General features: G+C 47.6%; 1 protein-coding gene and 1 long non-coding RNA gene across 6 annotated transcripts in view; one reads left to right on the top strand and one right to left on the bottom strand.

Annotated features, from left to right (window-relative positions):
• LOC116983325 (semaphorin-3B-like) overlaps positions 1-25037 on the top strand; it is a 261802-nt gene that overhangs the window by 141031 nt on the left and 95734 nt on the right. For 4 of the 5 annotated variants that reach the window (XM_033037035.1, XM_033037033.1, XM_033037036.1 and 1 more), the window contains exon 2: positions 17919-18069. In XM_033037035.1, the coding sequence (XP_032892926.1) occupies positions 17961-18069 (109 nt within the window). In that variant the 5' untranslated portion in view covers positions 17919-17960. Of the gene's footprint in view, positions 1-16623; positions 16780-17918; positions 18070-25037 lie in introns of those variants that run through there. The other variant, XM_033037034.1, reaches the window with a different exon arrangement.
• LOC116983327 lies at positions 1706-24793 on the bottom strand. The gene is made up of 3 exons (XR_004414672.1): positions 24645-24793; positions 16620-16625; positions 1706-1718 (listed from the first exon to the last, which is right to left on the bottom strand). It is a non-coding gene; the product is annotated as an uncharacterized LOC116983327 (long non-coding RNA).

Raw genomic sequence — 25037 nt, 5'->3', positions numbered from 1 at the left:
GGTTTATTTCAGTGGAGAATGGAAAAAGAAGCTCAAACATTAGCCTGTAGCGTTTTGAGTTTTGCACGCTGCCTAACAGCATCTTTATTGATACAGAACCTCTCCACATAGAGAGGTCTGAAGAGTGGAAAAGGATATCAGGGGGCCATTTTATTGCAGGTAATGTGGTCTGCAAAGGGGACAGAGTATGCTGCAATGGAATGTTTACTCATTTGTTAATAAAACCTGGTATGAGAATAAAGGTTGGATCTATAGTTCTTTCGCCAAATCAGTTGAGAGGACATTCTTTCCCATCTATCTACTGGTCAGCATTCAACATTCTTCCCTTCGGTCTTTTTGCCATTTTATTTGACATTTTGAGAGTGAGCTGAGAGTAAAGACATAAGCTTTTGGCAGGAACACAATTAGAAAAGGTTTAGAGAAAAATGTGGGACAATGGGCCTATACATGGTGGGCATGGGTGCGTTGGGCCAAAGGGACTGTTTCCGTGCTGAATGACAACGACTCTGGGGTGGAAGATTGCAACCTTCATGTGGTCCGCCCTGTTTCGACTAATGCAATCAACTCGACGTGCACAAACGGAAGATCAAATAGAACAAGTTGCCCTACAACTTTAGGCTGTGCACGCCACACGAAAGAAGAAGAAGACAACGACTCTAAGCTCTGGACTGTGTGAGAGAATGAGTGGGATTAGTTTAGTCATTCAGCGTGGCAACAGGCCCATCGACCCACTGAGCCTGTGTCGACCAATGATCACCCGTACCGTAGTTCTATCTTAGGCACTTGGGACAATTTACAGAAGCCAATTAACCTGCAAACCCGCACGTCTTGAGGATGTTACCGTACCGACTGGTTTAGTATTTCCAGCATGCTCTGTTTTAGTTTCATATTTCCGGCATCTGCCGTATTTTGTTTTTGTGTTGGTCCCTATCCCACAGCAGACATGGAGCGGATGAGAAAGTGGGATAACACAGAACTAGTTTGAACGGGTGATCGGTGGTCATCCAAAAAAACGCTGCATCATTACATGTCCCACGCTGGTCATTCCTTTTTTTCCGGCACAAGTTTGAAAGTGGGCACCACCAGATTCTGGAACAGCTTCTTTCCCTTTGTTACCAGGCTTCCGAACGGTCCTTCCAGAAGCTTAGGGTACTGTCGATTCACCTCTACCCCGTTGTGGACATTGGACTTTGTCTCTGGAACTGATGCGCTACAATGCTGAGAACGGCTGCATATTCTGCACTCTGCACCTTCCCCTTTGTTCTACCTATTGTACTTGAGTTTAGCTTGATTGTATTTATTTATAATATCTGTTCTGTTTGGATAGCATGCAAGAAAGAACTTTTCACTCTACTTCGGTACATGTGACAATAATAAACCTGAACCTAGCCAAAGGTTCTTGGAATGTCATTTTACATTTGCAGCAGGTTGAGTCAATTAATCAGATTCTGATGAGATTTCTTCATTCACGAAAGCCTCATTGAAGTTTCGCTTTGTGCATTTCTTTGAAAAGAATGATGAGTCATCTGCGGCCATTCCATGGGAGTGTTGTAGAATGGAATTTTGGCTTCAACACCATCGTTGAATCGGCCGATTCCATCCCAGTACTGACGTGGAAATTAACGCAATCAATTCAAAAATCAGTACAGGTCCACCACCGATGGTCTGCCACCTGCTTTAATCCGGACAAAATGACAAGAGCGCACTTTAAATCTCCACTGGAAGTCCCCCCGTAAATGTGGCACCTAGGCTGGGAGAGGCGGCCGATCTCGACCTCATCGGGGCAGCCATTCGGCGGGTCGAGTTTACCCCCCCTGCGGCCGGGGCTCTGGAACTGCAGCCTGGCCGGTGCCGGCGGATCCGTTCCCATAGCCGACTTTGCGAGCCGGTAATCTCGGCCCCTGTCTATGACCATGTTGGTCAGGCAAAACGACGAATCCAGCAAGGCTCTGGAACCAAAGGTGCTGGAAAATCGATGTTGGACCTGTATTACTTTTCTGTAATTTTGTCTGCAATTTAGCCTGGGCTTTTTACAGTTCATCTCTCAGTTTGTGTAGGTCATTTAATCATGATTCTCAGATCTCGCACCCTTATAGTAAATCCATTGGTGTGATCCATCCCAGGGGACGGCACTGTGGCGCCGCGGTAGATTTGCTGCCTCTCGGTTCCAGTTCGATCCTGACCTCGGGTGCTGCCTGTACGGAGTTTGGACGTTCTCCCTCTGACCGCGTGGGTTTTCTCCGGGTGCTCCGGTTTCCTTCCACAGTCTAAAGGCGTGAGGTTTGCAGGTTAATTGGCTTCTGTAAATTTCCCTTGGTGTGTAGGATCGAACCAGTGCAATGGATCAGTGCGGACTCGGTGGGCCGAAGGGCCTGTTTCCGTGCTGTATCTCTAAATTAAACTAAACTCTCCTCTCAAGAATTGTTTTTGTTTTCTCTGATCTTGAGGACCGCTCTGAAAATCGCACTTTAGGATCACAGTTTAGATGTCACAAAATAGTGAATGGACTGTGACTTGATTTTGAATGACAAGTATGTGTTAAACTCTTGTACACAGGGGGGCCAGAACACCAAAACATGTTTAAGAAAGGGAGATCCAGTTTGCTGAATTTTCCCCTTATTCCATTTGGAACAGGAGGGTGATGGTAGCAGGTATGCCAGTGACATTTAAGATGCTTTTAAACTGACCCATGAACAGGCAGGGAATGGAGGGATATGGCTCATGTGCAGGCATATAATTTTAAGTGGGTATCGGGGTCGGCACTGATACAGTGGGCTGAAGGGCCTGGACTTGCGCTGCACTGTTCTATGTCCTATAAAAGCACTATATTGATGATGCAAAAGAACAGGGCGTGTGTTGGGTTCATGCAGGGCTATTGCTCACAGTTTTACCTCTAGCTCATTGTGGACATTGGACTTTGTATGTGGAATTGGTGCTTACAATGCGGAGAGTGATATTCTGCACTCTGTATTTGTTTGTAGTATTATCTGGTGTTATCAGATAGCGTTCAAAACAACACTTTTCACTGTACCTCTGTACCAGAGTTGCTGCCTTGGAGAGACGGGTTCGATCCTGACCTCGGGTGCTTGTCTGTAGGGAGTTTCCACGTTCTCCCTGTGACCGCATGGGGTTTCCTCCAGGTGCTCCGGTTTCCACCCACACTCCAAAGACCTACAGGTTTGTAAGTTAATTGGCTTTGTTAAAATTGTCTATGGTCCCCAGTGTGTTGGATAGTGCCAGTGTACGGGCTGATCGCTGGTTAGTGCGGACTCGGTGGGCCAAAATTCATAAGTTTTAGAGCAGGATTAGGCCATTCGTCCCAGCAAGTCTATCCGCCGTTCTATCATGGCTGATCTATCTTTCCCTCTCAACCCCCTTCTCCTGCCTCCCCATAACCCCTGACACCCGTACTAATCCAGAATCCATCAGTCTGCACCTTAATGATAGTACTGACGGCCTCCACAGCTGTCTTGGACAAGAGTCTTGGAGCCGCATTCTGTACCCATGGAGTCAATAAAATGAATGGACAGGGCTCTCTACACTGTCATCGTGTGGATGCATTTCACATGCATTCCGTCGATTTCCAAGCATCCGAGACATGTTAGTCAGAGGTCTGTATTCATAATGCTAAAGATTAGGTGAAAACACACGTTAAATAGTTTCTGTTGAATGTGATGTGGTTAATGTTGATCATCTGAATCACTCTTGTCATATCACTGTCGGAGCTGTTGCTCACCTGATTAACCTTGAAGCTTTACTCGTTTTTTTCAAACCCTTCTGGAAAACAAGATAAGTGCCAATAAATCAAAAGCATTTCAAATGAATAAAGCACGAAAGACAGTGTGAATTATGGGCTGAGAAACAGCATCGCATTACCAGCACGGGTCCCACCTGCGCACATTAAGTGAATGTGTTTAAATTGATTGTGTTGGCTTGACAGCCAAATCCTGTGGTGGTTTGGTTGCCTTGGTTTATTGGAATCATTGAATAGTTTAGTTTAGTTTATAGACCCCACATGGAAACGGACCCTTCGACCCACCGAGTCCATGCTGACCATTGGTCATCTGTTCATGTTAGTTCTATGAGGGAGCAAGGAACTGCGGATGCTGTTTTACACAAAATGACACAAAGTGCTGGAGTAACTCGGGCGGTATCGCTGGAGAACAGAATCGAGGAACTGCAGGTGAAGAAGGGTCTGTTTTACAAAAAAGGACACAAAGCCACATCTACTCCCTAAGAGCAATTTACAGAGGCCACAACATCCACAAACATGCACGTCTTTGGGATGTGGGAGGAAACTGGAGCACCCAGAGGAGCGGTAGAATTGCTGCCTGACAGCGCCAGAGACCCAGGTTCGGTTCGATCCTAGCTACGGGTGCTGTCCGTACAAAGTTCGCATATTCTCCTTGTGACCGTGTGGGTTTTCTCTGGGTGCTCCGGTTTCCTCCCACACTGTAAAGACGTGCAGGTTTGTAGGTGAATTGGCTTCTGTAAATTGTCCCAAGTGTGTAGGATAGAACAAGTGTACAGGTGATCGCTGGTCGGCACAGACTCGGTGGACCGTTTCCACACTGTAGCTCTAAACTAAACTAATCCCACATGGACTCGGGGAACATGCAAACTCCACATAGACAGCAGCCGAGGTCAGGATTGAAATCGGGCCTCTGGCGTTGTTAGGTCGGAAGTCTACTGCCGTGCCACTGTGCAGCCCCAAAGCTCTTTGTGGCATGCTGCATCTTCACCTTTGTTCTACCTATTTTACTAGAAACTGATCTGGCTGAATAGCATGTAAAACAAAGCTTTTCACTGTACTTTGGTACATGTGACAATAATAAACTTAAACCTAGTTCCACCGTTTGGCTGCCGAGTGCTTTGGAACGTCCTGTGAGGGATATGCTGGGCACTATGTAAATGCAAGTCTTTCCCACTTGTCAGTTGATGCAGAAGCCATTCAGTTGCCATTCATTTCTGAATCAATTCGTACAAATTAGTTAATTACAACACAGACAAGTTCTTGCTTTTAAATATCACAAGATGCCTTGAGGTGTGTTAGCGAACAGGTTATAGTGCAGAGCCACAGGAGATATATGGAGAGATCATTGAATCTTTGCAGTACAGGTAAACTCTCATGAGCATAGACATGTTTCAAGAGTAAATCCAAAGTACTTTGACCAATTCCATTGCTCAGTCCGCATCTTAATCAATGCTAAATAAAAAGGCATAAAGTGCTGGAGTAATTCAAGAGCAGCACGGTGGCGCAGCGGTAGAGTTGCTGTCTTTCAGCGCCAGAGACCTAGGTTCGATCCTGTCTATGGGTGCTGTCTGTACGCCACTTGTACGTTCTCCCTGTGACCTTGTGGGATTTCTCTGGGTGCTCTGGTTTCCTCCCACACTCCAAAGATGTGCAGGTTTGTAGGTATATTGGCCACGGTAAAATTGAAAATTGTAATCGGAGTGATGACTGGTCGGTGCAGCCTCGGTGGGCCGAAGGGCCTGTTTCGGCACTGTATCTTTAAAACTAAACTCAGCGAGTCAGACAGAACACGGGGAGCATGAATGGGTGATGTTTCTGGTCTGGACAATTCTTTGGCCCAGAAACGTCACCTATCCATGTTCTTCGGAGATTGTGCCTGACCTGCTGAGTTACTCCAAGACTTTGTCTTTTTTTATGTGAACCAGCATCTGCAGTTCCTTTCTTGCCTGACTTCATGTACTTGAGGGGCTGAGTCTGGTGAGGCGTTGAACAAGGGAAGGCGACATCACCCCAAGGGGCCACATGAGTGGAAGGGTGCGTTGTGTAAAGACTGGTTTAGTTTACTATTGTCACATGTACCGAGGTACAGTGAACAGCTTTGTTGCTGCATGCTATCCAGTCAGTGAAAAGCCATTACATGATTGCAGGAGCTGCTCTTGGCATCCTGTTCAGCAGAGACATTGTGGGCCGAAGGGCCTGGTCCTCTGCTCTACTGTTCAATGCTTTATGTTATAACACTAGGGTATGACACCCACTGAATGTATAGATGCTAAGAATAAATGAAGAATTATTTTGTGCGTTTTTTTGGTTTGTTTATATATTTTTATTCTGCAGAAAATGTTATTTTTTGAAAAGTTTAATTAAAGCACAAATTTGCATCCCTATCCTCTTTCTCTCCCTCCCTCCCCCATTAATAATTAGCTGTTGTGCAGGGGCCAGTATGATGAATCTGCAATGTGTGCTGAAATGCTAGTTGGACTTTAAGTCTACGTGTGTGTTTGTAGCTAGTGCTGGTTTTGGCTTAATGTTGTGGAAAATAGAGGAATGTTATGCAGAGTGGCTCTGGCGTTGGCCTTGCTAATGGAAGGCAGCTGAGTGGCTGTACAGTAGAGACGGCAGTCGTGTAGGAAGGAACTGCAGATGCTGGTTTATACCAAAGTTAGACACAAAGCTGGAGTAACTCGGGGGTCAGGCCGCTTCTCTGGAGAAAAGGAATAGGTGACGTTTTGGGTCGAGGCCCTTCTTCAGACAGCGGTTGTGTCGGAAGGACCTGCCGATGCAGATTCTTTACACAGAAGATAGACACAAAATGCTGGAATAACTCAACGGGTCAGGCCTCATCTCTGGAGAAAAGGAATAGGTGACGTTTCTGGTCGAAGCCCTTCTTCAGACTGAGAGACGGGGAGACTGGACCGTCGTATACGAGCAGGTACAAAGAACAGATGAAAGAAAGGTATGTCGCAGTTGATCGCCCCAGCTCTGTGCCTAATGGGCTTGTTTGTCACTGTGATTTGGGCAATTTGTGAGAAAGATGTAATTACAGAATTCGCCCAGTGTACATTGGTCTGCTGCTTTGTCCCTGCGATTCAATTGAGCAATTAGTGTCAGCAAAGTATCACGAAGAACTGGTGGCCTGAAGATTTGGGGGATGGGTGGGGAGGGGGAACTATTTGTGTGCATTTGTTTAGTAACAACCTCTGTCGATTTCAAGGGCAGTGATTAATTCCCAGAGACCGAGTGACAACTCTCTCCACCAATGTGTTGCGATGGGATTGTGTTCTTAAATCGTAGGAGTAGAATTAGGCCATTCAGCCCATCAAGTCCACTCTGCCATTTAATCATGGCTCAACCCCATTCTCCTGCCTTCTCCCCGTAACCTTTGATACTCGTAATATACCGGAACCTGACAGTCGCCATTTTCAAAATACTCAATGGTTTGGCCTCCTCCACTGTCTGTGGAAATGATTTCCAAAGATTCACCACCCTCTGACCAAAGAAATTCCTCCTGGTCTCCGTTTATATTCTAAGGCTGTGTCCTCTAGTCCTAGACTCTCCCACCAGTGGAAACATCCTCTCCACATCCACTATATCCAGACCTTTCACTGTTCGGTAAATTTCAAAGATGTCCCCTCATCCTTCTGTACTGTACTTCAGCGAGTACAGGCCCGAAACGATCAAATGCTCATCGTACATTAACCCAATCATTCCCGGGATCATTCTCATAAACCTCCTCTGGACCTCCCCTCTCCAACGCCAGCACATCCTTCCTCAGATATGGGGCTCAAAGCGGGTCACAATATTCCAAATGCAGCCGGTTTTAAATTCTAGTCCTCTCAAAATGAATACGAACAATGCATTTACCTTCCTTACTACTGATTCAGCTTGCAAATTATGATCGATTGAACGATACAGCATGGAAACGGGTCCTTCGGCCCACCAAGTCCACTCCGACAGCTGATCATGTTCGCACGAGCTCTATGTTATCCCATTTCCTCATCCACTCTCTACACACTCACAGCAATTTACTGAAGCCAGTTAACTTTCAAACCCGCACGTCTTTGCGATGTAGGGGGAAACCGTGGAGAGAGCGTGGCTGTTTTCTGTGCAGTTCCCATCTGTGCGCTGTGCTGAATGCGACCTGGACAAGCCAAAACTGCAACAGTGTGGCAAATCAGAGACTGGACAATGAGTTGCACTCAGAATTTTTCTTCCATCAAGCATGGACCTATCGACATGTTAGGGGGGAAATCAACTTGCCTTGTCTGGTGAGGATTTGAAGCCTGTATTTTCACGCTGTAAGGGTTTTCCTGGTTGGAAGTCAGTTATGTACGAACATAGGCACAGAAAAAGACCTCCGTCCCTTGAGCCTTTTCCATCATCCATGATTAATCTGCATCTTCACTGCTCCTGTTTTGCATCCATAACTCTAAATACCGTCCCTCCTGGCTCTACTTATCTGACAGCCTTTTGTCTCCTTTTCACCTCTATCCTTTGTCCAGCAGTCTGCCAGTCACCCACCCCCCCCTCCTCACCTGTATCCGCCTATTGCTTGCCAGAGTTTGTCCCACCCCCCACCTCCTTCCCCCTCCCCACCTCCATACAGCAAACCAGTCTGAAGAAGGTTCCAACCTGAAACATCACCTTTCCATTCCCGCCATAGATGCTGCCTGACCTGCCGAGTTACTCCAGCAGTTTTTGCTTGGCTCTAACAACCCTCGTTGGAATATAAGGGCAAAATAAATCGATGCAAAGATAGTCTATTTGGCCCCTCATTCCTGGTCAGCCATTAAATAAGATCATGGTTGATCTTTCATCTATGCGCCACTATTCTGAATCTCATCTCAAGGCTCTGCCTCAGAGGGCGGTGGAGGCCGGTTCTCTGGATACTTTCAAGAGAGAGCTAGATAGGGCTCTTAAAGATGGCAGGGGATATGGGGAGAAGGCAGGAACGGGGTACTGATTGGGGATGATCAGCCATGATCACATTGATTGGCGGTGCTGGCTCGAAGGGCCAAATGGCCTACTCCTGCACCTATTGTCTATTGCTCCCTCAATAAATATCTTGAATCGATTCTATGCCACAGCCTGAGCTGAGGGTGGGTAGGAATTCCAAATTTTAATTTTAGAATTGTACTGAAAGGGAGCAAGCCCTCAAGTCTAGGACCAGAGGGCGTAGCCTCAGAATAAAAGGACGTACCTTTAGAAAGGAGATTAAGAGTAATTTCTGCAGAGGGTGGTGAATCTGTGGAATTCCTGTGAAGGCCAAGACATTGGGTATTTTTAAAGCGGAGATTGAGAGGTTCTTGATTAGTAAAGGTGTCAAAGGTCACCGGGAGATGGCAGGAGAATGGGGTCGAGAGGGTAAGATAGACCAGCCATGAATGAATGGCTGAGTGGACTCGATGGACTGAATGGCCTTATTCTGCTCCTATGAATTATGAACTTATTTTGACCCAAACAGCCAGAAAAAACACCACCCCAATTGACTCCAGTCTCTGCTGCTATTTACTGGATAAAATTCCAGATGCTCCCTACACCGCGCATAAACAAGTCATTCAGTCTTATTTCTGGGCTCCCTCACCCAGAATTCAGCCCAAATGTGTTTTAACTATTTTGTTTTGTTCAGACAACTGTGCCAAGGGCCATTGCCCCATAAAGAATCTGATTTAGTTTGGTTTAGAGATACAGCCTGGAAACAGGCCCTTCGGCCCACTGAGTCCATATCAACCATCAATCAAGCCCTTCATACTAGTTCTGTTATCCCACTTCCCGAAAAGACTGGGGCAATTTACAGATGCCAATTAACCTGAAAAACCTGCACATCTTTGGGATGTGGGAAGAAACCAGAGCACCTCCTAAATCGAGGGCCTGGGTTATAGGGAGAGATTGGGCAGGATAGAACTTTATTCCTTGCAGTGCGGGATGATCTTATAGAGGTGTATAAGATCACATGAGGAACAGATTGGGTGAGTCTTTTACCCAGACTAGGGTAATCGAGAACCAGAGGACATAGCTTTAACGTGAGGGAGGAAAGATTTAATTGGAGCCTGAGGGGCAACCTTTTTACACAAAGGATGGGAGGTGCATGGAACAAGCTGCCAGAGGAGGCAGTTTATGCAGATGCTATCACAGTGTGTAAGAAACATTTAGATAAGTACATGGATAGAATAGGTTTACAGGGATATGGGCCAAACGCAGGCAGGTGGGACTAGTGTCGATGGGATATGTTGGTCAGCGTGGGCAAGTCGGGCCGAAGAGCCTGTTTCTCCACTCTGACCTGGGGGAATTGCACATGGTCATAGTGGAACCGGGCACACCTACACAGCACCCGTGATCAGGATATAACCCGGGTCTCTGGCGCTGTGAGGCAGAGGCACTACCAGCTGCGCCACTGTGCGCCCACGTATATCAAATCGTACACTTCGATGTGAACCCAGCTGAAAAACATCTGCAAACAAGAGTAGAGATTTCCCTGTGGTCGGCAAGCTGACACAAAGTGCTGGAGTAACTCAGCGGGCCAGGCAGCATCTCCGGAGAAAAATAAAGGGGGACGTTTTGCATTGGGACCTTCTTCAGACCAAAGATCCTATAGCGGAGCAAGATAGGCTACTCCTGCGAAATGCAATGTGCTGACGTGTAGTACGCTACGGAGGGGATCCTGGGCATTTTTCCCCACCCATTTTAGTAACCAGAGCCTACCTGATCCGACCCGACTCGCAGTGTAATCAACGTTGCGGGGGATCAGTTTTTGTGTGTGATATAGGGTTAGATTCATAATTCTGTTAGTTCATACTTCTGTTAATTCTTGTTAAAGAATAAAATGTTTATAAACACACATACATGAATGTGATATAAATGTATATAATCATATAACACACACAATTATATTTCTTCTGATTTTTATATCCAACGATGAACTTTATTTCAGACTAGACAAGGGACATTAAATAAGAAACATTGTAAACCTCCCCGCAACTTCACACACACTAGACCCTATCTCCCCCCCCCCCCCCCCCCCCCCCCGCACTCCCTCGCCTCCCCCCACACTACAATGTCTCCCCACCCCCTCCTAGGCTGTAGTCCCTTAACCCACCAGCCCCCCCCCCACATCTCTCCCCATGCTCTCTGCACCCCGGCCCCTACTCCACCTCTCTCTCTCTCCCAAAGATCTTATCGCGGAGCTCTGCTATAAGATCTTTGCTCTCTCCCTCCCCTGGCCCTACTTAACCCTCCTGCGCCACCACTACCCCACTTGCACTGCTCCCCTCCTCTCTCCCCACTGCCCCGGGCCACGCACCCCCTCTCCCCGCTGCCCCGGGTCACGCACCACCTCTCCCCACTGCCCCGGGCCGCGCACCTCCTCTCCCCGCCCAAGTCAAAGACTTGCGAAGATACGGGAGCGGAGGCGGAAGCAAAGATCCGATCTTTGGCTGGAAGCAAGATGGCGGAACAAGATGGTGGAGGCTGGTTGCTAAAATGGGTCCTATAATCGCCCATGAGTCTGCCCATGACCGTACTACGTGTTTTGCGTAGGAGTAGGCCATCTTGCTCTGCTATAAGATCTTTGCTTCAGACTGAAAGTTGAGGGGGTGGGGTGGAAGGGGGGGTGGAGCTAATAAAAGACAAGAACAAAGCAAAGCCGGCAACAGATGACCAAGGAAGGATGGAGGCCATAATGGCCCATTGTTGGGTGGGGAAGAGGTGATAACGAAGGGATAAAGGTATGCGAACAGTGGAAGTAGTATGGTGGCGGAGAGAGGAATGTAGGGGTTACATAAAATTAGATAAACCAATGTTTGTACCGAAGATAGAGACAAAATCTTGGAGTAACTTAGCAGGTCAGGCAGCATCTTTGGAGAAAAGAAATAGGTGATGTTTTGGGTCGAGACCCTTCTTCAACCCATACTGCTGGGTTGTAAACTGCGCAAGCGGAATATGAGGTGTTATTCCAGCACTTTGTGTCTTTCTTCGGTATGATCTGGCATCTGCAGTTCCTTTCTACACATCTGGTGGGCGGCAATGTGGCATAGTGGTAGAGCTGCTGCCTTACAGTGCCAGAGACCTGTGTCTGATCCAGACTACAGGCGGTGCCTGTATGCAGTTTGTACCTTCTCCCCCGTGGCCTGCATGAGTTTTCTCCGGGATCTTCAGTTTCCTCCCACACTCCAAAGATGTTCAGGTTTGTAGGTTAATTGGCATTATATTAAAAATTAAAATTGTCCCTTGTGTGTGTGTGTAGGGTAGTAATCACGTGCGGGGGATTGCTGGTCGGTGCGGACTCGTTTGGCCGAAGGGTCTGTTTCTGTTCCTGTATCTCTAAACTAAACACGCGTGTAGTTTGTGTAGTCAGATTCCTGACCTCTGCCCTCTGATCCCTTGTGGGCCTTGTTGCTAAACAGCCAAGAAGGGCAGTGAGGTCCCAATTACATAAAATGCCTGGTTCATTAAACTATGGACCCATCTGTACACGTTTCTCATCCCAGATGTTATCGGTAGAGCAACGAACGACCTGCAATGTGATGGGACCATCGCTGGGTTAGAGAGGCTGGGTGATTCTTGAATCTATCACCAGTTTGTTACGCTCCGTATAATTCTGTCGCATGGCACTCTGCCTTAAAAATTCATCTTTGATCTCATGTCCACATCTGTAGACATTATTGGGAGCAGCTGGGAGCTGGCAGGACAATTGCAATCCATCTGCTGGAGTGGGAATTGAACTGTTGGACGTCCAGCTGTAAATTCCACTCGTGTTCTTAAATGGTTTTCAGGTAGAAATATTGAACTTTATTAATATATTAATGTTATTCAAATATTACCATGAAGCTTTTTTTCTACCAAGTGAGATTGAACAAAAGAAAACTGAATTTAGTTTAGTTTCTTCTTGTTACATGTACCGAGGTACAGTGTAAACCTTTTAGACTTTGCAATAGACTTTCGAGATACAGCTTGAAAATGGCCCTTTGGCCCACCGAGTCCGTGCAGATCAGCGATCACCCCGTACACCAGCACTATACTACACACGTGGGACAGTTTACATTTTTTTTACCGAGCCAAGTAACCTTGGTAAATTGGTTACGTGTGGGAGGGAACCAGGGCACTCTGAGAAAACCCAGGTGATCACAGGGAGAATGTAGAAATTTTGTACAGACAACTCCCGTGGTCAGGATCGAACCCGGGTCTCCGGTGCTGTAAGGCAACAACTCTACCAATGTGCCACTGTGCTGCCCTCTTGGCTGCATGCTATCCTGTAAAGAAAATGACAAAGGGGTGGTGAATCTGTGGAATTCATTGCCACAGACGGCTGTGGAGGCCAAGTCAATGGTTATTTTTAAGATGCAGATTGATTCTTGATTAGCACGAGTGTTGGCGGTTATCGGGAGAAGGCAGGAGAATGGGAATTGAGCGGGAAGGATAGATCAGCCATGATTGAATGACGGAGTAGACTTGATGGGCTGAATGGCCTAATTCTGCTCCTATAACTTGTGAACGTGTCAAATAAGGGTAGAAAAGGATTGAAAATGGAGGGAGGGACATGGTAGGAAGGGGGTGGGGGAGGGGGAGGGGGAAGGTGGGCGTGTTAACATGGTACCGGGAGGAGAGGGAGGGAAAAAGGTGGATGTCACCGGATATTGGCAAATTCAATGTTCATCCCATTGGGTTGTAAGTGATTACAGTCATGCTCTGTGTGGTTGTGTCTTGGACGGGACTATAGAGTCGGACAGCATGGAATCAGGCCCTTCAGCCCAACTTGCCCCTGCTGACCAAGCTGCTCCATGTGCACCAGCCCCACCTGCCCGTGTTTGGCCCATATCCCTCGCCTGGATCACCTGAGGTTGAGGGGAAACCGGTAGAAACATATAAACCTATATTCCCCCCCAGGGTGAAAATGTCAGAGACTAGAGGGTGTAGTTTTAAGGGACAAAGTTTAAAGAAAATGTGCGGGGCAAGATTTTTACACAGAGCCTGGACCGAGTTATTAAGGGTAGTTGTGGAGTCAGATATGATAGCAGCATTTAAAAGGCTCTTAGATCGGCACATGGATATGGAGGGATATGAGTCACATGTATGCAGAGGAGAGGGGATAGTTGGTCGACACGGAGGGCCGAAGGGCCTGCCTCCATACTATCTCTAAACTAATCTTGTTTAACTTTTGGATAGGCATACGGGTGCGCAGGGAATGGAGGGATATGTGCGGGCAGGTAAAGGTTGATCTTGGCATCATGTTCGACACCGACATTGTGGGGCCGAAGGGCCTGTTCCTGTGCTGTGCACCTTTTCTCCACTCGCTTATTGTTAATGCAGAGAAAAAGGGGCAGCACAGCAGTAGAGTTGCTGCCTTACAGAGCCAGAGACTAACCATGGGGTGCTGTCTGTACGGAGTTTGTACGTTCTCCCCGTGTCCACGCGGGTTTTCTCCGGGTGCTCCGGTTTCCTCCCACACTCCAAAGCCGTCCAGGTTTAGTTGGTTAATTGGCTTCAGTGAAATAAATTAAACATTTCCCCTAGTGTGTGTGTGTGTGGGATATTGTCAATGTGCGGGGATCGCTGGACGGCGCGGACTCAGTGGGCCGGAGGTCCTGTTTCTACGCTGTATCTCTAAACTAAACTGTTCTATATTCACAACGATGCACTCGTGCCGTGCTGTCTGTTCACAAGCGAGCAGAATCACTCCATGCACTTGGCCGACTTTGCCCCTTTAATCCTTTTGACAGACAGAGTTTGGAGTAGAGGGAGTGCTCCGATAAAAAGGTTGAAGAATCTGAGTTAATTTGCAAAACAGATCTGCTGGGAGAAGTGGCTTGTGTCTCGCCCACGTCTACAGAGAACGGGAGGGAGGGAGAGAGAGAGAGATACCTGTTATAGAAAACTCGCAACCCATCAGAAGGATGAGAAGAATGAGAGGGGATCTCATTGAAACGTATAAGATTGTTAAGGTTTGGACACGCTAGAGGCAGGAAACATGTTCCCGATGTTGGGCGAGTCCAGAACCAGGGGCCACAGTTTACGAATAAGGACTAAGCCATTTAGAACTGAGACGAGCAAACACTTTTTCTCACAGAGAGTTGTGAGTCTGTGGAATTCTCTGCCTCAGAGGGCGGTGGAGGCAGGTTCACTTGATACTTTCAAGAGCGAGCTAGATCAGGCTCTTAAAAATAGCAGGGATATGGGGAAAAGGCAGGAATGGGGTACTGATTGGGGATGATCAGCCATGATCACATTGAATGGTGGTGCTGGCTCGAAGGGCCGAATGGCCTACTCCTCCACCTATTATCACTGTGCAGTAACCAAAGCAGTGAGCCAAACACACAGTGCTGGTGGAATGCAACGGGCCAGGCAGCATCTGTGGAGGGAAATAGGCAGGTGACCTTTGAGGTCGGGACCCTTGTAAAGTTTTCTAAAGATTCTTTCTGCTTAATAACCAGCATCTGTAGTCTCTTACGTGTGCAATCAAGGAAAGAGAAGATAGACACAAAATGCTGGAGTAACTCAGCGGGTCAGGCAGCATCTCTGGAGAAAAGGAATAGATGACGTTTCGGGTCGAGACCCTTCAGGGGAGAGTACAACTAAAAGTATGAAAAGGCTCGGAACAAATTCGAGCCCGTACCGATGGTCAAGGGAAAGTAGAGCCCACAACACTCCATTGTTGGCTGCGGAATAGGTGATATCGAAGGGATTTGAGGATGTAGCAGGACTTCTAGGTTGGGGCGGAGAGAGAGGGAATGCCGAGACTCCGTTTCCCATGGTGTGGGTTGGGACAGTATTGATACATTCGGGGCAATTTACAGAGGGCCAATTAACCTGCAAACCTGCGCATCTTTGGGATGTGGTGGGAAACCCACATGGTCGTGGGGAGAACGGGCAAACTCCTCACAGATGTTCATCCCATTTGGGTTGGAAGCTAGCCCAGTGGAATTGTTTCTCAAAAATACCAGTACTTGGGCAAAGTGGTAGAACATAGCAGTCGGGTGCCAGTGTGAGTACTTGCTGGGGTTCTCTGGCTGAAATTGTGACTTAGGGTTTCACCAAAATCTCTTTAAGAGCGCCTGCTCGCTTGACTGTGCCAGAGGACAAGAGGAAAGAAAAGCCTGAGTTCTTGCAGAACGCAAGGGGAGGGTTTGTTTGTTGTGGGGAACCCTGGTGCCTGATACTATCTGGGTCTCCTAGGCTGGTGATGTGTGCGTTCATAGCACAAGTTACACAGGGCTGTACTGGAGAGGAATGGCTCCCTCCGATATACAAGACAGCTCTCAAACTCCTGCACAGAGATCGAGGCAGAAGGGAAAGGGGTGTGGGGTGGGGGATTAAATATCCGGGCAGCCACGCTTTGTGGATCCTTTCTGTTAAAATTGTTCCTCTGTGCGTGCTGCCTCCCTCTCTCTCTCTCTCTCTCTCTCTCTCTCTCACTCTCTCACTCTCTCACTCTCTCACTCTCTCACTCTCTCACTCTCTCACTCTCTCACTCTCTCACTCTCTCACTCTCTCACTCTCTCACTCTCTCACTCTCGCACTCTCGCACTCTCGCACTCTCGCACTCTCGCACTCTCGCACTCTCGCACTCTCGCACTCTCTCACTCTCTCACTCTCTCACTCTCTCACTCTCTCACTCTCTCACTCTCTCACTCTCTCACTCTCTCACTCTCTCACTCTCTCACTCTCTCTCGCACTCCTCTCTCTCACACACACACACAATCTCTCAAACACGCGCACACACACATTCACTCACACGCACACACTAACTTTTTTTCTCTCACTCACCCACTCTGTGTGTGTCTCTCTCTCTCTCTCTCTCTCTCTCTCTCTCTCTCACACACACACACACACACACACACACACACACACACACACACACACACACACACTCCACCCCTCCCTCGCATGCCGACGGACCTGTGCAGAGCCAGGTCTCGCTTTGGTTCCCTTCTTGCGGTGATTGGAGCCGGGCCAAGGATCATCAAGCATGCAGGGAGAGGGGGTGAGAGGAAGCGTACACTTGTCCACCACTCAGCCGTTTGTGTTTGTTGCAGGTAACAGAGGGGTGGGGATGTGTGTCAGAGGGAAGGCGAGGGGGGGGTAACCCGAACCTTGTACCTGTTCACTTGTTAACAAAAGAGGAATGGGTGTTCTTTTAAAATGCATTCCAGAATCTGTTGCTATGCGGAAAGTGAATTGGTTTCCAAAGTCGGTGTGTGTCTGTGAAGGGCATGTGTCTATGGTGTTTATATATGCATATCAGTTTATCTGTGAGTTTGTATTTGTGTGCATGCATGTACCTGCGCTTGTGTGGGGATTTGTGTGTTTTATGTGTATATATGTGGCATTACTGTTTACATACCTGTGAATGCGTGATGTCTGTGCGTGCACACACATGTTTATGTTGATATGTGATGTATGTGTGTAGTGTGCATGTGTATATTTGTGTTGTGTGGTGTGTGTGTACTTGTATGTGATGTGTGTCTGTGTGTGTACTTGTGCAAATATGTTGTCTGTGTGTGTGTTTCTATTTGTATGGATGTGTGGTGTGTGTATGTCTTTGCATAAATGTGCACTTGTGCTGTGTTGGCGTGTGTGAGGTACAGTGAAAAGCTTTTGTGTGCTGACCAGTCAGCGGAAAGGCAATGCCTGATTACACGGGCGTCCACAGTGTACAGATACACGGTAAAGAGAATGATGATGTTTCCAAGATAAATTCCAGTAAAGCCCGATTAATGATAGTCCCTGGGTCTCCAATGAGTGGTTATTTGTTGGTGTGTGTGTATAATTGTGCTTCTGTGGCAATGTTGTGTGTGGTGCGTATATGTCTTTGAATGTACACGTACTGTGTTGGAGTGTGTGTGTGCGCATAAATGTGCTTGTGCATACGTGTGTGTGCTTCTATTTGTATGTGCGGTGTGTGTATGTCTTTGAATGTGTGCGTGTGTGTATATAATTGTACTAGTGGGTATGTGGCATGTGTGTGATTGTACTTGTAGATGTGTTTGTGTGTGTGTGTGTGTGTGTGCGTGTGTGTGTAATTATACTAGTGGGTATGTCGCATGTAAGCATGCTGATAATCCAGTCCCTTACCCGTGATGCTGGCAGTAGGTGGGTGGGCAGAGGGAGGTGCCCCTGTAGCCGCTCCATCTCCAGGGCTGTAACTCTCCCTCCCTTTCCCTCCCGTCCACAGGACTGTGCCGGCTTGCAGCGTGACGCCTCCGTGAGGACAACCATGAAACTCCTGTGGAACTGCTTCGTGCTGCAGCTTCTCACGGTGGAAGGCTTTGGAGCGCAGCCCACGACAGTCAGTGGCAACCCCAGGTTGAAGATATCTTACAACGGTGAGTCACCAAAAAAAAAATATTTAAATTATTTTCAATCAAAAATATGAATTCAAATATTAAAATAATATATACAGTACAGTAATAAAGAACAGAACCCACCACCATAATACATGACAAACGATAAACTATTATACAACTATCTTACATTCCTTGTCAAGGAGCATTCAACCCCCCCGCGGTGTCCAGCGGTCCCGGAAATCCCCCAGGGAGCCCGTGGACAGCGCGTAGACCCACTCTAACACCACCCGGGCACGGACATAACCCCGGAAAAGGGGCCTGGCAAAGTCATTAGTGGCAACTTCCTCGTAAATCTCCTCTGCTCTCTCTCTCTCCAGCTTGACAACAACAGCTTTTGGTTCTGTTTGGGTCTGCTTTCAGCTATCTTTCACCATTGTGGTGGATATTACCTTCCTGCCCTCTCTATCTACTCGACAACTATGAACGGGCTTATTTTACTGCTTTGTCCTGCTCCAGCCAAAGCTATAAGCAGAGGAAGGACACAATTGGATTGTTTTCTCTGGAGTGTCAGAGGCTGTGGACAGACCTGATAGATGTGTATGAAACGATGAGAGACCTAGATTGGGTAGATAGCCAGAATGATTTATTTTCCCCCAGATTGGAAACACCAAAGATTAGAGGACGAAGCTTTGAAGTGAGAAGGGGAAAGTTTGGAGGAGATGTGCGGGAGAAGCTTTATACAGAGAGGGTGATGGGTGCCTGGAACCCCTGTCAAGGATGGTGGCGGAGGCAGATACCACAAGGGTATTTATGAGGGTTTTTAACAGGCACGTGGATATGGAGGGACAGTGATCATGTGTGAGCAGAGATTAGTTTAACTTGGCATTGTATTTGGTACTGCAATGGTGGGCCTAAGACCCTGTTGCTGTACTGCACCAATTTGCCCATTCTGAATTTGCATTCCATATGATGACGGATATAAACCTCTGCAACATGGCGAGATCTTCAGCTGGTTATACTGCTTCCTGAGAACATCCTGTGCAACGTTCCTTGACCTCCATTGCTTAGTCTGCACCCCAAAGAGGGCAACGCTGTTGAACTCCTCCGACCTCCGAGTGGCGCCATTGCCCCTTGCTGAGCCATACTCCGTTGAACTTTGTGATGATTAGGTAAAGAGAAAGTATTGCTTTTAGATAGCGCCTTCCATAGATTCCCTCTGCAGTGAGTGGATTTATTTTTTGAAGAACAGTTGCTGTTATAATGCGGGAAATGAAGCAGCTAATTTGAGTGGAAGAAACTCCCACAAGCATATTGGTGATGGCGACTATATGATCTATTTAGAGATACAGCGTGGAAACAGGCCCTTCGGCCCACGGAGTCCATACTGACCAGCGATTACTCTGTGTGCTAGTTCTATGTTATCCAACTTTCTTATCCACTCCCCACACACCAGGGGAAGGTTTACAGAGGGTCAGTTAACCTACAAACCCGCACGTCTTTGGAAACCGGAACACTGGAAGGAAACCCACGAGGGTTGTCCTTAGTGTGTGTGTGTGTGTGTAGGATAGTGTTAAGGGCCTGTCCCACTTTCACAACCCAATTCACAACCTTTTTTACTCGTGGACATTTTTCATCAGGCTAGAAAAATGCTCCGACCTACTTGATGCCACAAGTACCTACGACTAGCATCACGACCTACCTACGACCTCCTAGGACATACGACCTTGTGACGACCATGCTGCGAGTATGAGTCCAGGGCAAACTCGGCAGAGGTCGTGAATTAGGTCGTGAAAGTGGGACAGGCCCTTTAGTGTGCGGGTGATCACTGGTCAGTGCGGACTCGGCGGGCCGAAGGGCCTGTTTCCGTGCTGTATCTCTAAACTAAAACTAAACTAGTGTGAATGGGTGATCGATGGAAGGAGTGGACATGGTGGGCTGAAGGATCCGTTTCCATGATGTATCGTTCAATTTAATCCAATTCTATATTTATTTATTTATCCAATTCCCAACAGCAGAACCTGCTTCTGCCACAGGCTGTTCCCTCTGGATTCGGCCCACGGTCCGTGTAAGGATGTGAAGGATTTAAAAAAAAAATGTTTTTAATCTTTACTGAGGTGTACAAAATCACGAGCGGAATAGATCGGGCAGACGCACAGAGTCTCTTGCCCAAGAGTAGGGGAATCGTGAACCAAAGGGCATAAGTTTAAGGTGAAGGAGGAAAGTTTTGTTTAGGAATCTTAGGGGTAACATTTTTACGTAAAGGGTGGTGGGTTTATGGAATGAGCTGCTGGAGGAGGTAGTTGAGATGGAGCCTATCGCAATGTTTAACAAGCAATTAGACGGGTACATGTACAGGACAGGTTTAGAGGGATTTGGGCCAAACACCGGCAAGTAGGATTAGTGTGTTTGGGACATGTTGTTCAGTGTGGGCAAGTTGGGCCAAAGGACCTGTTTCCACACTTTATGACTCTGACTCTTCCAACAATAACATGGTCAACCTTCAATAATCAATACACTTAAATGAGTGGCGATCAGAGGGGGAAACAAGTCTGCGCTGAGATTCTCGGTGGACCGGCTGCCAAGCATGATGTCTCTCTGGGTTCTCCGCTGCCAACGTTGTGCCAGTGCAGGGTAGTTATAACTAAGCGTCCAGCTGAGAATGTGTAGGTCCAGAGGGGGCTCTGGAGTCCCCACTGAGGGTGTGGCAGGTAGCCATGCTTCCATCAGTCGTGCTTTGGGGAAGTTAAGACTGCATGCCGAGTGCCTTTTAAGCTCCTAAAAAGTCACTCCCTGCATTTTTCACTGCCAACACACCCAGGTTGTGGAAACACCCCCAGGAAATTCTGACCTGCTGCATTCCACAGGAATTTGTTTGGACTCCCTCCATCTTCCCCTGGTGCAGAAGGTGCACAGAGGAATTGTCCCAAACATTCCTTTGATGTCCAACGTAACCTGGCCACTCCTTTGTTGCACAGACTGAGCCACCGATCTCTGCCTCTGGACCCTGTGCGATCGGCTCGGGCCAAAGAGATTCTTTGGCCCAAAGGAAACGGTGGTTGTAACGTCGAACCCTCCCACCTCACGATGGATTTGAATGACAGTTAGGTTCGCAACAATCCAGGCTAGAATTTAATTGCAACTCCTGCCAGAGCCGATCCCTCCCGTGTTCTTGTTTAACTCTCCCCCTCGGCTCTGGAAAGAAAACATTCAAAGCATTTCCAGTCCAAGTCCACCGTCTGATCAAGACTCAAGTTCTCAATGGGAAGCAGCGTCAGTGTGTTTAGTTTAGAGATACAGTGTGGAAACGGGCCCTTCGGCCCACCGAGTCCATGCCAACCATCGATCACGAGTTCACTAGTTCTATGTTAATCCTGGTTTTGCACCCTACACGCTGGGGACAATTTACAGAAGCCAAGGGTAGTGGGAAGAAGCAGTCGACTTGTGGCCTTGCAGCGCCAGTGTCCCGGGTTCGATCCTGACCTCGGGTGCCGTCTAAACGGAGTTTGTACGTTCACCCTGTGACCACGTGGGTTTTCTGGTTTCCTCCCCCATTCCAAAGACGTGCAGTTTGTGGGTTAGTTGGCTGTGTAGGATGGAACTAGAGTCCGGGTGATCGTTGGTTGGCGTGGATTCGATGGGCTGAAAGACCTGTTTACATTCTGTATCTATAAACTAAATTAAATTAACCCACTCAACTTGGATGTCTGACCAGCGATCACCCCATACACTAGCACTATCCTACGCACTCGGGACAATTTACAATTTACAAATTTTCAGAACCTCCAAACCTAAACCGGGGCACCCAAAGAAATCTCATGCAGTCACAGGGAGAATGTACAAACTCCATTCAGACAGCACCGGTAGTCGGGATCGAACCTGGGTCTCTGGCGCTGTAAGCCAACAACTCTACCGCTGCGCTGCTCCAATCCATGTGGTTGGATTTCAGCTGTTCGCGCTCTTGTCTCTGACCTTGGAGACTGCGGATTCCCATTATTGTCATAGGCAGAGGCAAGTGAAACTGAGAGGGTTGTGGTGATCCCAAACACCCACTCCCAAACCTAAAGTACATTTCATAGGGAGTGCTACACTGCAGGAGGCACCACTTTGCAAAGGAGACCCCTTCTACTCTCTCTGAAGGAAGTGAGAGATCCCATGGTGCTACCTTAGAACATTACTATAACTACATTTAGGAGACATTTGGACAGGTACATGGATCAAATAGGTTTAGGGGGACATGGGCCAAACGTTGACAGGTGGGACTAGTTGAGACGGGGATTCTTGGTCGGCGTGGGCAAGTTGGGTCCGAAGGGCCTGTTTCCATGACGAATGACACTTTGACTCTTCTGTACACTCTCCAAAGCTACCACATCCTTCCTGTAATTGAGAAACCAGAACTGTGCATAAGTCTCCAAATGTCACCTCACCAAACCTTCGCCCCATTGACCAGGCACCCAGAAACATCGCTGCTGATTAGTGTGGTTTTGTTTGTTACGTCTACTGAGGTACAGTGAAAAGCTTTTTGTTGAGTGCCGTCTATGTTAGTCTGCGGAAAGGCTATACATGATTACAATCAAGCTGTGTACAGAAACTGTGAAGTTTGCATCAGCTCCCTTTGCTTACTTGAGGTTAGTTTAATGTCACACGTACAGAGGTACAGTGAAAAGCTGCTTGTTGTGTGCTATCCAGTCAGTGGAAAGACTATACATGATTACAATCAAGCCGTCCACAGTGTACAGATACAGGATAAAGGGAATAACGTTTAGTGCAAGGTAAAGTCTGATCAAAGATAGTATGAAGGCTTCCAATGAGGTATATGAGAGATCAGGACAGCTCTCTGGTTGGTGATAGGATGGTTCAGTTGCCTGATGATCGCTGAGAAGAAACTATCCCACCATGGTACCAACGGTACCATGGCAACCAATTTCCTTTATACTTTCTATTGTGGGCAACGGTAGGTTCCGGAACTAAGGGACGGCAGTAGAGTGTTTTGAAGCCAGATGCCGCCCCCCCCCACCCCCCCCCCCCCCCCCCCCCACCCCGAATCCTGGCTTCATATTGCTCATGGGAGGTCAGCTCATGTCACAGAATATCACACTTCCTCACTTCAAGCCTGCAGTTGGGTTCAGGGGGATTTGGAGCCTTGGGGAAACCTGTAATTGATATTGTTTCTCCAGTTACAGACAGGTGTAGTCGTAAACTCTAAGTAAGCGTGAGATGTTTAGGTGTGTGTACACATGCTCCCTGCATTCTAAACCGGTGCAGCGTTTTAAACAGGCTCTGATATTCCTCAGGAGAAGCTGAAACGTGTCCTTTGGCCCATTGAATCCGCGCTGACCAGCTCCCCGCACACTAATACTACACACTAATCCAGGAACAATTTACAATTATACCAAGCCAATCAGTCGACAAACCTGTACACCTTTGGAGTGTGGGAGGAAACCGGAGCACCCGGAGAAAACCCACGCAGGTCGCGGGGAAAATGTACAAACTCCATACCGACAGAACTCGTAGTCAGGATTGAACCTGGGTCCCTGGCGCTGTAAGGCAGCAACTCTACCAGCTGTGCCACGCAGGTTGGGACCCTTCCTATACTCCATTCTTTATGTCTGAAGAAGGGTCATGCCATCTGTCCATTCCCTATACAGTTGCGAGACCTGCTAAATTCCTCCAACATTTTATTCTTTTGCGCATACATTTGTGTGTGTTTGCGTGGTGTTTGTTGAGTCGGAAGTAATGAAGGCACGAACGACTACGATGCAGAAATCTTCAACATAACAAAGTGCTGGAAGAACTGGTCAGGCAGCATCAGTGGAGAGAGTGGACAGATGATGCTTCGATCCTGAAGAAGGGTCCCAACCTCTCTATTCCCTTCAGACGTTGCCTGAACTGGTGAATATCTCCAGCACTTTGTGTTTTGAGTCAAAAGCAACATCTGGCTTGTAAAATTGCCCCTAGTGTGTACTATAGTGTTAGCGTGCAAGGTGATCGCTGGTCACCGCGGACTCTGTGGGCCGAAGGGTCTGTTTCCGCTCTGTTAGGGAAGTCGGGTCCACTCTCCAGTTGGTGAGAGGACGGATGAATTGCCTGATAACAGCGGGGATGAAACTGTCCCAGAATCTGGAGGTATGTATGTTCACACTTCAATACAGCTTGCCTGATGGAAGAGGGGAATGACCCGGATGAGACTGGTCCTTGATGATGCTGGTGGCCTTGCCGAGGCAGCGTGAAGTGTAGATGGAGTCGATAAAAGGGAGGTTGGTTTGTGTGGGAGGGAGGTTGGTTGATCTGAATTGGCGATAGAAAATGCAGCGGGCAGATGCATCAGTAACCGAATGAGCTGGTTATGTTACTCTGGGTCTCTTTGCTTGTAGAGGGATCTGGCAAACAGATCAGATGGGGGAAATACTACATTAGTATTACAAATCACAGCAGTTGTTCGGCAACTGAGGAAATAAGGAATCCAGACCTGTCTGTCTGTCTTTCGTCCCCATCACTTTCTATCTCTCACTTGCTCCAACTCCTGTCTCTCCCAAGAGGCCAGGTATCAAATGACCACGGCACAAAACATTTATACTGTTGCATAAGAGATCCTGCCACACCAATGGAAGTAAAACCAAGTCAAGTCTAGTTTATTCGTCACACACATACGAAATGTGCAGTGAAATGAAAAGTGGCAATGCTCGCGGACTTTGTGCTAAAAGACAAACAAACAAACTACAAACAGAATGGAACAGAATCACATGTTCTTTTACATATTAAATATTGTGGGCGGAAGGAAAAAGGGAAAAAAAAACATCAATTAAAAAAAAACACAGTCGCAGGAGCAGCATGGTGGCACAGTGGTAGAGACCCAGGATCGATCCCGACTACGGGTGCTATCTGTACGGAGTTTGTACCTTCTTCATGTGACCGCGTGGGTTTTCTCCGGGTGCTCCACTTTCCTCCCACACTCCAAAGACTTGCAGGTTTGTAGATTAATTGCATCTGTGAATTTCAATTTTGTTTAT

Source organism: Amblyraja radiata, chromosome 18 (assembly GCF_010909765.2).
Source record: "Amblyraja radiata isolate CabotCenter1 chromosome 18, sAmbRad1.1.pri, whole genome shotgun sequence".
NCBI lineage: Eukaryota > Metazoa > Chordata > Chondrichthyes > Rajiformes > Rajidae > Amblyraja > Amblyraja radiata.
Note: the sequence above shows the minus strand (reverse complement) of the source record. Positions and strands in the feature narration are given on the sequence as shown.